The sequence below is a fragment of the Neoarius graeffei genome, chromosome 17 (assembly GCF_027579695.1).
Source record: "Neoarius graeffei isolate fNeoGra1 chromosome 17, fNeoGra1.pri, whole genome shotgun sequence".
Taxonomy (NCBI): Eukaryota; Metazoa; Chordata; class Actinopteri; order Siluriformes; family Ariidae; genus Neoarius; species Neoarius graeffei.
In genome coordinates, this window is record NC_083585.1 from 67085769 (window position 1) to 67101613 (window position 15845).

General features: G+C 41.1%; 1 protein-coding gene across 1 annotated transcript; it reads left to right on the forward strand.

Annotated features, from left to right (window-relative positions):
- The first annotated feature begins 679 nt into the window (after positions 1-679).
- Positions 680-12830, forward strand: amotl2b (angiomotin like 2b). The gene is made up of 11 exons (XM_060897876.1): positions 680-841; positions 2088-2704; positions 2897-3059; positions 4815-4959; positions 5073-5162; positions 7440-7693; positions 7802-8004; positions 8137-8241; positions 8366-8520; positions 8625-8753; positions 11791-12830. The coding sequence occupies exons 2-11, from the start codon at positions 2139-2141 to the stop codon at positions 11868-11870; spliced, it is 1890 nt and encodes a 629-aa protein (XP_060753859.1). The 5' UTR covers positions 680-841; positions 2088-2138; the 3' UTR covers positions 11871-12830.
- Positions 12831-15845: the final 3015 nt, after the last annotated feature.

Consider the following 15845-nt stretch of genomic DNA (forward strand, 5'->3'; position numbering starts at 1 on the left):
AATGGTTGTGTGTCTCTATATGTCAGCCCTGCTTTAACCTGGCGACTTGTCCAGGGTGTACCCCGCCTCTCACCCATAGTCAGCTGGGATAGACTCCAGCTTGCCTGCGACCCTGTAGAACAGGATAAGCGGTTACAGATAATGGATGGTTGGATGGATAACCCAGACCCACACAAAAATAATTATCTTCATCTTGGAGATCTTCAGTGAAAACAATCAGAAGTTCTTAATCACAAACAGCTCTTTATTAGCACATTCACTCTGCAAATGTCACCATTATAACAGAAATACAGCAACAAATAACATCACATTTTATTCGCTCTTTGTAAGTCCTGTACGCATAAACCTTAATTATTATTATCATAAAACATTACTTTATTATGTTAAGTCAGGTCTGTTAGCATGTAAGCTAACTACTTTATAATCTTTGTCACCGACACCAACGGTTTCTTTTCAAAGTCATTTCTCGCTTCAGCGCATGCGCCGTTCGGTTCCATTACGAGCCCTACTGAGGGAGATCAGCAGTGGGAGCGCGCGCACCCGCACGAGCGCGCGCTCGTCATTCCTCACATTCCACACTGGCAAGGAACAAAAAGCCACGCCCCCATCCTCCTCTCCCCCGCCGCGCGCGGTTAGTTAGCTATTTATGACCCGCGCGCCGCTCTGCAGCTCAGACAGCGCGTGCAGCACGGAGCGGGTTTCACTGCTGCGCGTTAATAATGCACAACAACAGGAGATAAACAACAACAACAACAACACGCTCAAAACACACCTGGCGGATTGTTTACTCGCTCTAAAGCCAGCAGAGCGACTCGCACTTGGTGTGAGAAGGATAATTAAGGTAAATTTATTCAAAATATTTCCTTAAATTTAGGAAGGCGCGAGACTCCGATGTGAGTGGAAATGTTATCGATATTTTAAGGATGTTTATGGTTGATATCGGTATGTGAATGATACTCGAGGACAAGTTATTACTGAAAATAAGGAATAAATCGTTTTATTCGGACGACATTGTTGATTTTGGGGCGTTAGGAGACAGGTTAATTTTTACCTCAGGAATTCAGCATGCGTTCACCCTAGTCACGTGACCTCGAGGCAAGTATTTTAGTACTTTTTTTTTCAGCCAGCTACCTTATTGTTTTTGCAATTTAGCTTTTAAAATATGTTTAAAATGTAAAAGACAATTTAAATATGTGAAAACATATTTTGTTTTAAATAAAAAAAGAAAATATTAAACAAGTAAAATACTAAAGGAAGACAGGGCACCTTGAATTTTTGTTTTTGTTTGTTTTACAAGCAGCTACCTTTTTATAGTTTTTTTTTTCAAACAGCCACCTTATTGTTTTTGCACTGTTTTTTAGCTTTTAAAATGTTTTTAAAAACGTGTAAAATAACACTAAATACTTAAATAGAAAAAATACAAAAAAATTAAATAAGTAAAACACAAAAGAAAGACAAGGAACCTTGAATTAAGTAATTTTTTTGTTTAATTTATTATTATTTTTTTACAAATAGCTACTAGAAAAAATTCTATTAGCTATTTATAGCTAATAGAAAAAATAAAAATATTGAATGAGTAAAATACGAAAGAAAGACAAAGCACTTTGAATTAAGTAATTTTGTTTTTGTTTATTCATTTGTTTTTTTTCAAACAGCTACCTTATTGTTTGCACTATTTAGCGTTTTTAAAATTATGTAAAAAAAAATTAAATAGAATAAATACAAATAAAAAAATTAAATAAGTAAAATACAAAAGAAAGACAAAGCACCTGGAATTAATTCATTTGTTAATTTATTTGTAATTTTTACAAGCTGCTGCCTTAGCCCTTTTTTTTGCAATCTTTTATGCATTTTTCTGTGCGTCATGTGAGTTCAGATTCAGACTTTAAAAACACACACCTACACAAAAAAGATGTTACTGTGGGAAACAGTTCATTATTCGTATCGACGTTCTGACACAATACTCTGAAAAGTATCGTGACCTCACTTCAGTAATTGCGATAAACCATAAATATCATATCGTTATATCCACCGCTTTTCTTCCACAGCTCTATTTCTTGACTTCTATCCCCTCTGTCTCGATTCAGGTCTTTAGTTTGCACTGATCTGAGGAATATTTCACCTTCATCCCAATTAAAATGCGAACGGAGGAGGTATCGAGCACGATGCTACACCGACTGATCCAGGAGCAGCTGCGTTACGGAAACCCCACAGACGCTCGCACCCTCCTGGCCATCCAGCAGCAGGCCCTACGGAGCGTCGTGAACAGAGGAGCCGGAAGCTCACGCTCCTCTTCTGACAGCCTCTCCCAGGAGGAGCGGCAGGAACCTCAGGGCCAGGAGCACCACGTCGACTTCCAGCACTTGGAAGCATATCTTCCCTACCACCACGAACAGCTGCCGACTTACGAGGAGGCCAAAGCAAATTTGCAGCTCATGAATTCTCAGTGGTGCCAGGACAGGCAGGTTTACCCAGAGGAGGACCTGAAACCGGGTCACACCAGGTCGCTCAGTGAGCGTCTCACACAGCTCTCGCTGCTACGCAAAGACATTAACGCAGCGTCGCTTTCCACAAGCTCTTCCTGTAGCTACTCACAGATACCTAGACAGCATCATCTTGGCTTTCAGCCTCACTCATCCACATCTGGCTACACTCATGAGTTCTACCCGAAACCTCCACCACCCTTCCACTCGCAACACACCAGGTAATGCAGATGATCTGCTCTCAGTTATGACATTTTACAGCCTTGATTAACAAATTTGAATTTAACACATCACAATGACTAATTGTAGGAATTAGGGGCTGATATTCATCTGTTTCGGGCTCCAAAACTGACTTAATCTCAAAATGGCCATGAGAGTAAACATCTAACAACCCGATCTTGATGTTTGTTTAGATATGTCCCACCTGTGCCATCCCCAGAAGCACGTCACGTTTTCTGCAGTGTGCCCCCTGCTGGCAGGGAGGTCTCCTCACAAATGGAGCTACTCATGAAGGAGAACGAGAGACTGAAGCAGGAGCTGGAAGGTCATGCAGAAAAGGCTCTCAGGATTCAGAAGGTGCGATTGTCATTTTCCTCTCGCCAATAATGAGTTTTGTATGCAAATTATCGTGAATTAGTAGGACCCGCCCTGTAATCAGCCTACTGGTATTGGCACGCCACACCTGTGTTACACATTGCTATGCGAATACGTTATGCTATGCTATTTGTTGAGTTGACATTCCAAGTGTTCTGTGACAGTCATGACCTGAGGATAGTCAGTTGTTTTGTGCGTTTGGGGAGAGTTTTGCTTGCGTTTGAGATGATATCCATCACATTTTCAGGGTAGCATTAACATCATCTGTCTTTGAAATGCACTTTTTCAGGCGGAAAAAATTCCTTTCTATTATTGAGCATTTTCCATGAGCGATGATGTCACCGCACGTTGTAGCTCCACCAGCTGGGCCGACTGTCAGGTGACCAAATTCTTCAGCAGCTTCGTGTTTAACTTTAGCATGGCTCGAAGTGCCCATAAACCTTTTTTTTTTTTTTCTTCTTAGGGTTGCGTCAACATAGTTTATCATTCTCTCAGTCTGATGGAATGATAATTGCTGGGGATAGAGAGAGGCACCGCCTTGTGTAAACTCACCTGGGGTGAATAACGCCTCATTGTTTCCATATGAGTACACTTAGGTGTGTGTGTAGAGATTTCAGACAGGAAAGTATCACTCAGTGCCACGGGAAGAAAGGCTTACAATAAATGTGTAATTATGCGCATATACACTCACTGTCCACTTTATTAGGAACACCCACCTGCTGTTTGATGCAGTTCTCTAATCAGACAGTCCCTTGATAGTATAAATACAACGTATAAAATCATGCAGATACAAATCAAGAGCTTCAGGTCACTTAAAGTTCACAATGCTCAAACATCAGAATGGGAAAAATCATGATCTCAAAGTGTGACTTTCTTTCGCTGTGGTATGGGTGTTGGTTTGATCCAGATGGACTGGTTTGAGTATTTCAGAAACTGCTGATCTCCTGGGGTTTTCACACACAACAGTCTGTTTATACAGAATGGTGCGAAAAACAAAAAAAAAGGGAGGGAGGGACAGTTCTGTGGGTGGAAACAAACACCTTGTTGATAAGAGAGGTCGGAGGAAAATGGCCAGGTTGGTTCAAGTAGTTCTTTTTTGGCCAGGAAGGATACAGTAACTCGTATAATCACACTTTACAACTGTGGTGAGCAGAAAAGCATCTCAGCATGCAACAGCAAAAGAACACCTTAGGTTCCACTCCTGCAGCCAAGAACAGGGATCTTAGACTCAACAAGAAGTTCCTATTAAAGTGGCCAGTGAGAGTATAATCAGGGATTATAGAGCAGGAGACGGGGCTGGGTTGGATCGGTTAGTCATGTGCTGATAATCACGGAGTCTCTCATCAGACTATTATTGCATTATCTTTTAATCACTTTTTAAAAGTGAAGTGATGGATCTGTACACTTTTTTTTTTATTTAATTAATCTTGGGGAAGCCATGGCCTAATGGTTTGAGAAGCAGCTTTGGGACCAGAAGGTCTCTGGTTTGATTCCCTGGACCAAACTGGCTGAAGTGCCCTCAAGCAAGGCACCTAACCCCCAAGTGGCTCCCCAAGCTGCTCTGAGTATGTTGTACGTCATGCTGGATAAGAGCGTCTGCTAAATGCTAGTAATGTAATGTAAGCTTTTAGTTGTGGAATGATTCACGTTTGTTCTTGTAATTTCTTTTCATGTATCAGTTTGTTTTTCTTTTATTTGACATGATGATTTATTGTGTCTTGTTTCTCTCTCTGGCAGCTGGAGCAGGAAATCCAGAGGATCTCGGAGGCCTATGATACTTTGATGCAGGGCTGTGTGAAGAGAGAAGCACTGGAGCAGACACTCAGGAGCAAGCTGATGGCTGAAATTAAGAGGCTTCAGGACATCAACACGGACCTGAGAGGTATAGAATATTGATTTATAAACCCTACTGCAGTTATGTCTCATTTTAAGCAGATTCCTAGGTTGTATCCATGCTCATGTATTTATTTATTTTGCTTGTTTTTTGTTTTACAGACAGTCTGGAGAGCAGCAGCGTTCAGGCGGTGAAAGACGTGAAAGTTGCTGAACATAACGAGCAGCTCATCACTAAACTCCGCATGCAGAGTGAGTCTAAAAAGGAAAAAAAAAAAAAAAACCTGACCATATTGTATTTATGTAGAGAAATCAGCAGCCTTATTAACTCTTAAACCAGTGTAGTGAGGTGTTTGTTTCTTATGGGTGAGTAGCAACCATTACAGGTCTAACCTGTGGGTGTGGCCTGTTCAGCATTCTTTTACTACACAAAATTTAGACTCTACAGTTAAACGCAAATTAAATACTGGCACTAATCAGTGTGAAAATGGTGACGCTTCGTTGTAATATTAGATTAGCAAATCGAGCTACATGCACTCACCAGATGCACCAGTGATCTCTAATCTATTCCTTACTTCCAAACTTTTTCTTCGTAATAATGTCTCTATACACATTTAATAAAAGGTTGTGTATGATTAGGATTAGATGAAACAAGTTTCTTCAACAGTAACTGCAGGTAGGAAGTAAAGCTGTGACTGAAGAAATGTCGGATCACGTGCCGTAGAAAACAGTCCCTCGTATCTGTGGGATGATTGATTCCACCCCCCCCACCCCCTTTGAAAAGCTGCGTCTCTGTTAACTCGCTCAACCTCGAACAGGAAGTGAGTTTGCAGCCCTCAGCTCAGGAATTGAGTTCAGACACAACGCATGACCTGAAAGTAGAGTAGAAGGACCAGTTCAGCACGGCGACCCTTGTCTCTTTTTTTTTTTTTTTTCCTCTAACCAACAGATCACGTATTGTTTACCCCAGACTCCCCTTTTACTCTGACCGGCTCTTTAATGGTGGGAAACAGATGAAGGAATGTAAAAAAGTTAAGGATGTGTATCACAGGGGAGGGTGGATGCCTTTCCAAAAAAAAGACATGGCTCATATTTTGCAACCGAATTCTTTGGATATGAACAGGAAGTCCCAACACAAACACGGCCTTCTAGGAAAAGGCTTGGTTTTGGTAATTTCAGCAAGTATAAGCTTAACACTGTAAACTTCCTGTGAAGTCCAGGGTTTTGTCAATGTTCCTTACTGTGTTAAACACATACCATTCTTACAGGCTGGGTTTGACTGTAGTTACTGAATAATCTGATTTTTAAAATGAATAACTGAATAATCCAGGGCTTTGACATGTTTATTAGGGTTAATCAGAGAACGTAATCAAAGTCCAGAGTGCTCAGTATACACTAATCTATTTACTCGGTGCTGTCATAGAGTTAAGTGCACAGATTTGCTATATGTTTAAATATTATAGATTTTTTTTTTTGGTTATTTCTCTTGCCTCTACTTATTCTTGTGTAACTGCTGCTCCTTTCACATGCTGCATTTGAATAAAGGTTGTAACCTCAGAGTAGAAATGAAACAAATAAAATCGTCCCCTCGAATCTGAATTGCTCCTTATGAGCTCAAGATGGCTGCTTGGAACATGAACAGTAAACAAGGCGTCACTTCTTCTTCACCTTTTAGCAGACGTATTAGCTCTTTATATCTATAGCCTTGACTGCACTGTTCACTGCTTTGAGGAGAAAAAATACAAATCCCTCATCACTGCTTTAGCAGTCGCTAATGAGATGATCATCTCGTAATGATTATACGTCAAAAAAATGTGGTTCCGACTTCCCGTTTAGGCTGCATTGACTACGATGATAAAGTAAAGTTGCAGTTATCTTGTGATATTGATAAGATTGAAGCAATATGGCATGGGTTCTTAAGAAAAATGGTAAACAAGTGTAAGAATGCCCCGGACAAGTACAAATGTCGAATAGGGACTGGATTGGAGCTTCAACATATCAGACGCAGGCCTGCACGAGATAACTAAGACTCCACCGATAAAGCTATTTTGCTATGAACAGCAGCTAAGATGCATCACATCACACACATTTGTCACATGGACAATGGGGAACTGCAGAAACAACTTCTGTTTGGTGCAAGGTCACCAAAATGGGCTAGGTTCGAGAATTTGCTGGGATTAGATGCCCAGCATATACAGCGTATAATGATGTCAAAATCGGACTTTAAGTGACTGTCGGGATTCTATCCAGTAGAAGCACCCTAAGGAGTGTAGAACTTCACTAGAGGAAGATGAAAGTGCATAAACTACTTTGCATTCCAGAAAAACCCCACAAATTTTAAATATATTAAAAAATGCAGCTGGATTGAGATTAAGAAGCAACAGGCCAGACTTGTGGACTACGACAATACAAAAAAAAAAAAAGTAACGTTTGTATGGAGATGCTGAAGTACACTGGTTCCTAAAAGGTTGTGTATTGAATTTGTAATCAGTCTTTCTCTCTCTCTCTCTCTCTCTCTCTGTGTCTCAGATGAGGAGCAGAAGTTGCAGTGCGTGCGATTGGAGCAGGAAGTGGAGCTCCTGCGTGAGGAGAAGAGCTCTGCGCAGGAGCGCAGCCGGCAGCTGCAGGCCGAGCTGCACAGGAAGACCGCCTACGTGGAGCATGTGGAGCGTCTACAAGGGGCGCTGGCTCAGTTACAAGCCACCTGCGAGAAGAGGGAGGGCCTGGAGTTTCGTTTGCGCACGCGGCTCGAAGCGGAGCTGCGCACACTCAGGAACCAACAGGTGAGTACGTGAATCAGGTGCATGCACACACGTGCACACTTAAAGCGTGAAATCCTGTATTGTGAGCCACACTGTAATAAATGTATTTCTCTGATTGTGCTCCAATAGAGGCAGACCCAAACGTGTCCCGCTGTCTCAGGTGTCTCTGCACCCTCGGCGAACGTGAGCACGCTACTGGAGCGCCTGAGGGAACGAGACGAACGGATTTTGGCCCTGGAGGCTGACATGACACGCTGGGAGCAGAAATACCTGGAGGAGAAAACCATGATGGAGTTCGCCATGGATACAGCAGCCACCGCTGCAGCTCAGAGGTGAAGACCGAGGATCACACCTTCAGTATAAATATAAATGAAAATGTTTATTAGAATATCAGGGTTTTTTGTTTTTTTTTTATTCGTTCATTTGTAGTTAATATATGTATCGGGTTTGTTTCGTTTTCGCAGAGACACCACCATTATCAACAGCAACTCGCCCTGTCATTCATCGAAAATCAGGTACAGTGGGGATCTGCCTCATGCTGAGATCCAGAGCCAGGAAGTGGAGAACAGGTACGACGACGTGTGGGGTTTACGGATATCCTTCACTTCACTTCACTTCTCTGCCATTTCAAAATGCCCAATGTGACAGTGTGTATAGAATTAACCTGATCTTAAATGGTGTGTGTTTGATCAGGATCCGTGCTCTGCGTGGGCAGATCATGGAGAAAGACGCCATGATTAGCGTTCTTCATTATCGGCTCCAACAAGAACAGGAGAAAGATGAAGAGGGTGAGGGGGTGTCTTCGGATTGCCCCGCCCACCCTGACTCAAGCTCCTCCTACCATAAAGGTAAGAATGTTGTTGTAGTAACGCTCTCATTTCTAACACGCAGTAAAAATCATGTTAAGTATTGTTTTTAAATTAAAAATGTTCTTTTCTTTATTTTGCTCCAGGAAAGCGTGACGCAGATGAGCAGACGTCGAGTTTATCCCGTGTTGCTGATGCGGTGTGTACGGTCAGAAGCCGGTCTGAGGCCACGACACACACGCCACCAACCGCAGGGCAATTTTCCAGCAGTGTGGGTCAGTACACACTCTCTCCTGCGCATACGCACACATGCAAACGTATGATGATGAGGAATGGAAAAACAGAATGAGTTAGTGATTAGTATGAACTCTGCATGGATCACTGCACAGAATCACACGGCAGAGTTCACATTGATTAGACTCGAGCTGCATTCCAGAGGTTATTGATTTACCACCGTGTGAGTGTGAGAACAGAGCAGCATGTTAGCTCATTGATGTGAAGAAATATTTAGTGTGAAAGGAATGGATCATATTTAAAAAAAAAAGCGAGAGAGAGAGAAATGTACTGCATAATGGCTACATTTACATGCAAATATCTTCACCAATCCAAATAAATTCAGTATGAGTGCAGATTCAGTGCAAAATGATGTTTTAGTAAGTCATGATCGCTTGAATAAAGGAATAATGATCTAATATAGATCAAGAGATACTTTTATTCATCCTGGAGGAAATCAAGGCATCCAGTAGCTTATGACACACACATACAAATGCAAAAAAAACCCTCACAGAAGACCATTGAGAGATGATTACAGATTTTTGGCAGTATGCATGGTGTAAGTGGTGCAGTAGGATGCTATGGTAGGATAGAATGTGTACCATGGCACTAGTGCAAAAAGTGAACAGTGCAGGGATATACCAGTGTAATTACTCTATCTGACACAAAATACAAATACACAATACGTAAACAGCAATAGAAATAAACGATACAAATCCTTTAATACTCTGTAAACAAATGCTAGAATGAAAAGATAAAAACACCAGGTTAAAATTTAGGACAATGCAGACAGTCAAGAAGGGGGAAAAAATGTGTAGGAGCGAATACAGTCAGTAAAAAAAATACACAATCACAATGTCGTAATGATGAATTATGTTTAATCCTATATCTGTATTTACTAAGTTCACACTTAACCTTCTCTGAGAAGAAAATTTTATATGCTTGAAATTTAGGCTTAATAATAACGATCTCATGTTTAAAAACAAGGTAATAAAGAGGAGTTATTCTGCAGTCAAGATATTTACAGTATACTTGCTAAGATAAACTCACGAGTTCTCATTCTGCCTTTTGTTAACTGGTTTTAAATGATTTCCATCTCAACAAAACGTCCTCTAAGTGATTTATTAAATGGAGCGTGTAGTAGAGATGATTATTTTTATTAATAGTAATCACCATGGCTTATTAGCATTATCCAAAACAAGGTTTCTCTTATAATGCAAAAAATATCTAGAACCATGACAGGCACAATACATTTGGAGGAGGAAAAAACAAAGCCTAGGATATGAAAATTTTAAAGGGGGGGGACTAGATGGAGACTGTGACTAAAGTCACCGGTAATTTGCACTAGCTGTTACAAACCAGGACGTCTGGTCACCGTACCCTATAGGTCTGGAACGGTGAGGGAGAGAGAATGAGAATGACGCTTGGTGAGGAGAAGTTGCGCCCTGCTGCCCCGAACAAACAAACAAAATAAATAAATAAATCATGGAAATTGACAGTTATAAGTGATTTGAAAAAAAAATCTCGTTTTTCATGGATCATTCTGAATCAGTGACCCCGGATCAGCACCAAAAGTCATAGCAACGTAGTTCAGCCCAGAGGTATTCATGTGAAATTTGGTGGTGATTTGGTTGAAAACTGAGGGAGAAATTGCATCCTTAAAACGTTAAGAGAATGAATAATAATATTATCTCAACTCATTATCTTAGAAAGTAGGGCGGCACGGTGGTGTAGTGGTTAGCGCTGTCGCCTCACAGCAAGAAGGTCCAGGTTCGAGCCCCGTGGCCGGCGAGGGCCTTTCTGTGCGGAGTTTGCATGTTCTCCCCGTGTCCCCGTGGGTTTCCTCCGGGTGCTCCGGTTTCCCCCACAGTCCAAAGACATGCAGGTTAGGTTAACTGGTGACTCTAAATTGAGCGTAGGTGTGAATGTGAGTGTGAATGGTTGTCTGTGTCTATGTGTCAGCCCTGTGATGACCTGGCGACTTGTCCAGGGTGTACCCCGCCTTTCGCCCGTAGTCAGCTGGGATAGGCTCCACTTCCTGCGACCCTGTAGAACAGGATAAAGCAGCTAGAGATGATGAGATGATTAAGAAAGTAGAAATATCTTGAGTGAGAGTAACAGCTTGCACCAGCGAAAATTGTGTATACACATTTAAAAAAAAATAACAAGGAAAGAAATAATAAAATAAACATGCAGCAGTGAAGTCTAATGATTATAATAACAGCATGTAACGCAGCACAGAACTTTGAGCATCTGTTATGTGCTTGAGGGGAATACTTTTATTTATTTATTTTTTTTAAATGGCTAAGATTACATTGTTCATTTAGACTGGTACAGTTTCTAGCCTCTTTGGGAAGGAATTAAATATCTTCGGTGCACTATATTGAAAAGTAGCTGATATTAATGGTAACTCGAGCTCACTAGATGAGTGGAGAGACAGAGCTGGCACATATTGTCCTAACTTAAGATAAGAAAGCCAATGACTCGGATGCAGTGCCTTAAAGAAGAGTCTGTGAGTGTAGTAATGTCATTCAGAAGTTCATATTTGCCTGTGATTCAGGAACACGGATGATGTTAGTGTTGAAAATTAACATAAAATAAACGCACACCTTCTCTATTGCTATAATGGATATCTGTATACTTTACTCGTTTTCTAATAGTACTAACATTACAAACTACGATTTAGATAAAAGCAGGAAATGGAGGCTTTATGAAAGCTTTTCCTTATCTGGCGAATATTTAAAAATAAATTCCCGATTTGCCTCAAATTAGTTTGACACCTGTTACATGATCGGTTATTTTACGTAGATTTGGATCTGTAACTTGAATTTTTTTTGTGAGAGAAATACACAGCCTCAATCGGTTTATTTATTCTGCTCAAGCTCTCCATCGGCTTAAGATTATTGGGCGGAGCTAATGTCATTCTTGGTCCAAAATGTATTCATGCCAACGAGAACATTTGAAGCAGCTATATAAAAGTTGTTGGTATGTAGACACTTCCTTTACTTACCTACTCTGCATGCTGTTGATTTTTCACAGAAAGCAGCAAACAGAAGGCTGTGACTCCGTTTAAAGGTCTGGACAGTGTGGAAGCCGAGACTGTGGAAATCTTCATCTGAGTGCTGACAGGAACCCTGCGGAACCGTGAAAGTGGAAAAACAGGAGACCTGGAGGTGTCCTGAGGGTCACGGACTGCTCTCGAAGCTCAGCAGATCTTTGAAGGAACTTTTATGAACCGTGATCTGTTTGAGGAAAGGTGAACAGTATGGTGTTTTTCTGAGGAATCGCTGAAGAGATGACGTACATGGAAAGACCGGATTTGAGATCGTTTGGAGTTCAGAGTAATTTCCAACGCTGTGTTTCCTGTAAACTTATAAATCACAAATCCTGAGTCAGTTGTTGTCTTGTATCCATCTGTGTGTGAATATTCACACGTCAACGTGTTGTGGCAACTTGTTCACCTAAAAGCGTCAGCCACATGACCTCGGCCAACTTCTTAGCCCCGCCCCCTCGGCTCACTAAATCCCCACCCAAAGATGTTAAAATGCAGTTTATTTATAAAAGTGTAATTACTCTTAACGTTAAAACCTTCACATATTTAAGAACGTTTCAGTCTGAATCTTTTTTTTTTTTCTTTCCCCTGAAATGAAGGTCACACGCTCATCGTTGATCTCACCATGTTGGAATTCTTCTGTTGTGGTTTTCACAGCTCCACCTTTACTCTGCATTCCTTTCGTTTTTCTTTCTCTCACGCTCTCTCTGAAGCAGGAGAAAAAACCCTGCGGTGTAATTAGTCCTGATGTATAATAATGATGAGGATTTTACACAGACTTTTGGAAGTGTTTCTTCATATTTTCTGTTTGTGTGACGCATCTGCTGGTCAGTGTGTTGGACACGGTCACACCAAGCTACTCTTTTTCTTCATAGATTTTGTTTACAGTGTTGTAAGATTTAATATATATTTTTCTGTTTTTATATTAGTGGATCTAATACTAAAGCTGTTCAGTTCTTATAACAGATGTGAACGTTCTGGAACACTTCACACGTGTATAAATAAATAAAGGTGTTAATATATTTAACTGTCTCTTGTGTTTTTGATCTTTCTCATCCACGCTGAATGAAATGTGAGGAATGAGCGTAAATACCTCGTCACAGTCGCATGACACATCTCTGACTCACGGTGACTGAAACCTGTTCATCAGAGTCTGCTTTAACAACAACACGGCTCCACCCAGATCCAATATCTGACACGGTTCCTGAGTTGTTTACAATGAGTCCTTTTTTCCCGCAAGTGTTGGCGTTAATTACTAATCTTTTTTTTTTTCCTGCAAATAATTTTCCAGTATCATCTTCATTTTTATTGTACTGTTGCTTTCCTTTTTCCGTTTTTTTTTTTTTTTTTAGGAAGAACGCAGAGACCGGTAGCTTTTTTTTTTTCCTCTGCGTAAAGACTACAAGCGGAGGCCATCCACATTGGCTCTGCCTTAATATCAATAGATCTTTGATTAAGGGTATGTGAATCTTTTCAACATGGCACACCTTCAGCCTGTTCAGTGTGCTGAGTGCAGGATGTTTAGTTATTCTTCCTCCATCGCTAGCGATAGCTTTATTTGTGATAAGTGCAGATTAGTTAGCTCTCTGACGGAGAAGATTACAGTGTTAGAAGCGCGTGTCCAGGCTTTAGAGAAGGCTAGTGAGAATGAGAACAGTGTAGTTTCTGTAGAGGAAAGTCTGGATGCCCTAGGTGGAGTTAGTAATCCTCCAACTCCGGCATTAGAGCCCTTACAGCAGGGCGAATGGGTGACGGCTTGGCAGCATAAGCGTAGAGCCAAAGCTACCGCTGAGGCTCGCCCAGGGGAGCACCACTCCTCACCGTGTCACGTGTTGAACAGGTTTGCTCTCCTTAGTGAGTGTGGGCTTTTAGATAATTGGGCTAATTTTGAGGGCACTGCTGGCCTGTTAGGGCGGGACGGTATCCATCCCACTCGGGAAGGTGCTGCTCTCATTTCCTGCAGCATAGGGCATAGTCTCAGAACAGGCCAGAGCCAAGGCCAGGGAGCAGACGAACAGGCTAAACTGACTAGCTGCACAGAGTCGTCACTCAGGGTCCACTACATCGAGACTGTGTCTGTTTCTCGAGCTCAACAAAAAGGTAGAAATACTCAGAGTTTGTTCCAGTAACCTAATCAATATAAAATTAGATCATACTGACTGTACAGCTGCTGCCAGCACCTTTGATCTAAAGGTGGGGCTATTAAATATTAGATCCCTTACATCTAAAGCGCTAATCGTTAATGAACTCATTACTGATCAGGAGTTTAATGTACTTTGTTTAACTGAAACATGGATTAAGCCAAATGAAATATATAGCATTAAATGAAGCGACTCCTCCTGGATACAGTTATATACACCAGCCTCGTCTCACTGGCAGAGGAGGCGGCGGTGCGGTTATTTATAACGATTATCTAGGTGTAACACAAACCTGGTTATAAATTTAATACACTACCATTCAAAAGTTTGGGGTCACTTTGAAATGTCTTTATTTTTGAAAGAAAAGCACTGTTTTCAATGAAGATCACTTTAAACTAATCAGAAATCCACTTTATACATTGCTAATGTGGTAAATGACTATTCTAGCTGCAAATGTCTGGTTTTTGGTGCAATATCTCCATAGGTGTATAGAGGCCCATTTCCAGCAACTCTCACTCCAGTGTTCTAATGGTACAATGTGTTTGCTCATTGCCTCAGAAGGCTAATGGATGATTAGAAAACCCTTGTACAATCATGTTAGCACAGCTGAAAACAGTTGAGCTCTTTAGAGAAGCTATAAAACTGACCTTCCTTTGAGCAGATTGAGTTTCTGGAGCATCACATTTGTGGGGTCGATTAAATGCTCAAAATGGCCAGAAAAATGTCTTGACTATATTTTCTATTCATTTTACAACTTATGGTGGGAAATAAAAGTGTGACTTTTCATGGAAAACACAAAATTGTCTGGATGACCCCAAACTTTTGAACGGTAGTGTACATTTTAAGTTCTTCATGCTAATATAATGTAAGTCTACCCAGTTAATTCTGTTACTTATTATTTACAGGTGCCTGGGGCCATATTCTGAGTTTCTTTCTGAATTTTCAGATTTTATCTCAGATCTGGTTATTTCCTTAGACAAAGCTTTAGTTGTCGGAGATTTTAATATTCACTTCGATAACCCAGAAGACCCTTTAAAAACAGCATTTGTGTCCATTTTAGATTCAGTAGGGATTAATCAGAATGTCATCGGACCGACCCATAATGGTGGTCACACCCTCGATCTAATACTTTCGGGTTAAACGTAGAAAATATAGTCACACTTTCACAGTCTGAAGTTATCTCAGATCATTATCTCATCTCATTCAAACTATGTCTGAGTAATAATATATGCACCTCACCACACTACTGTATTAAACGCACATTCACGTCAACTACTGCACAGAGCTTTATAAATGATCTCCCAGAGTAGACCCCGAAGCCGCCGCCAGGCGCCGCTAAAACCGCCATTTAGAATTTGAGCCGCCGCCAGCCAATAATTTTGTAAGCCAATTTGAGCCGCTATCTAATAAAATTTGGCTGAGCCACTAAGAATTGTGTACATCAAATAATGGGTTTATCCACATCATGAGCTACAAGAAAAGCAGTGATGGGAATAACGGCGTTAGAAATAAACGGCGTTACTAACGGCGTTACTTTTTTTAGTAACGAGTAATCTAACTAATTACTTTTTACATCGTTATAACGCCGTTCCCGTTACTTACAATAAAATACTATGCGTTACTTTATTAAAGCTGTTCTCATCTGGCACGCTGCTCGTTCAGCCTTTCTTTACTCTGCTTTCGTGTGGGGCGGGGAGACACGAGACAACGGCACAGTAAGCCAATCAGAGTAGATTTGGACAACATATGTAGGTAGGCCACGCCTACTGCACTACTGCGCGCTCTTTCAATCGGAAGACCCAGCGATGGCGAGCGGTCAGCCCAGCACTGCGCTTTCACACTGGAAATACAGCCAGTACTTTTCATTACTTGAAATAAAAGGCAAGAGTGTTTACGTGCAATGC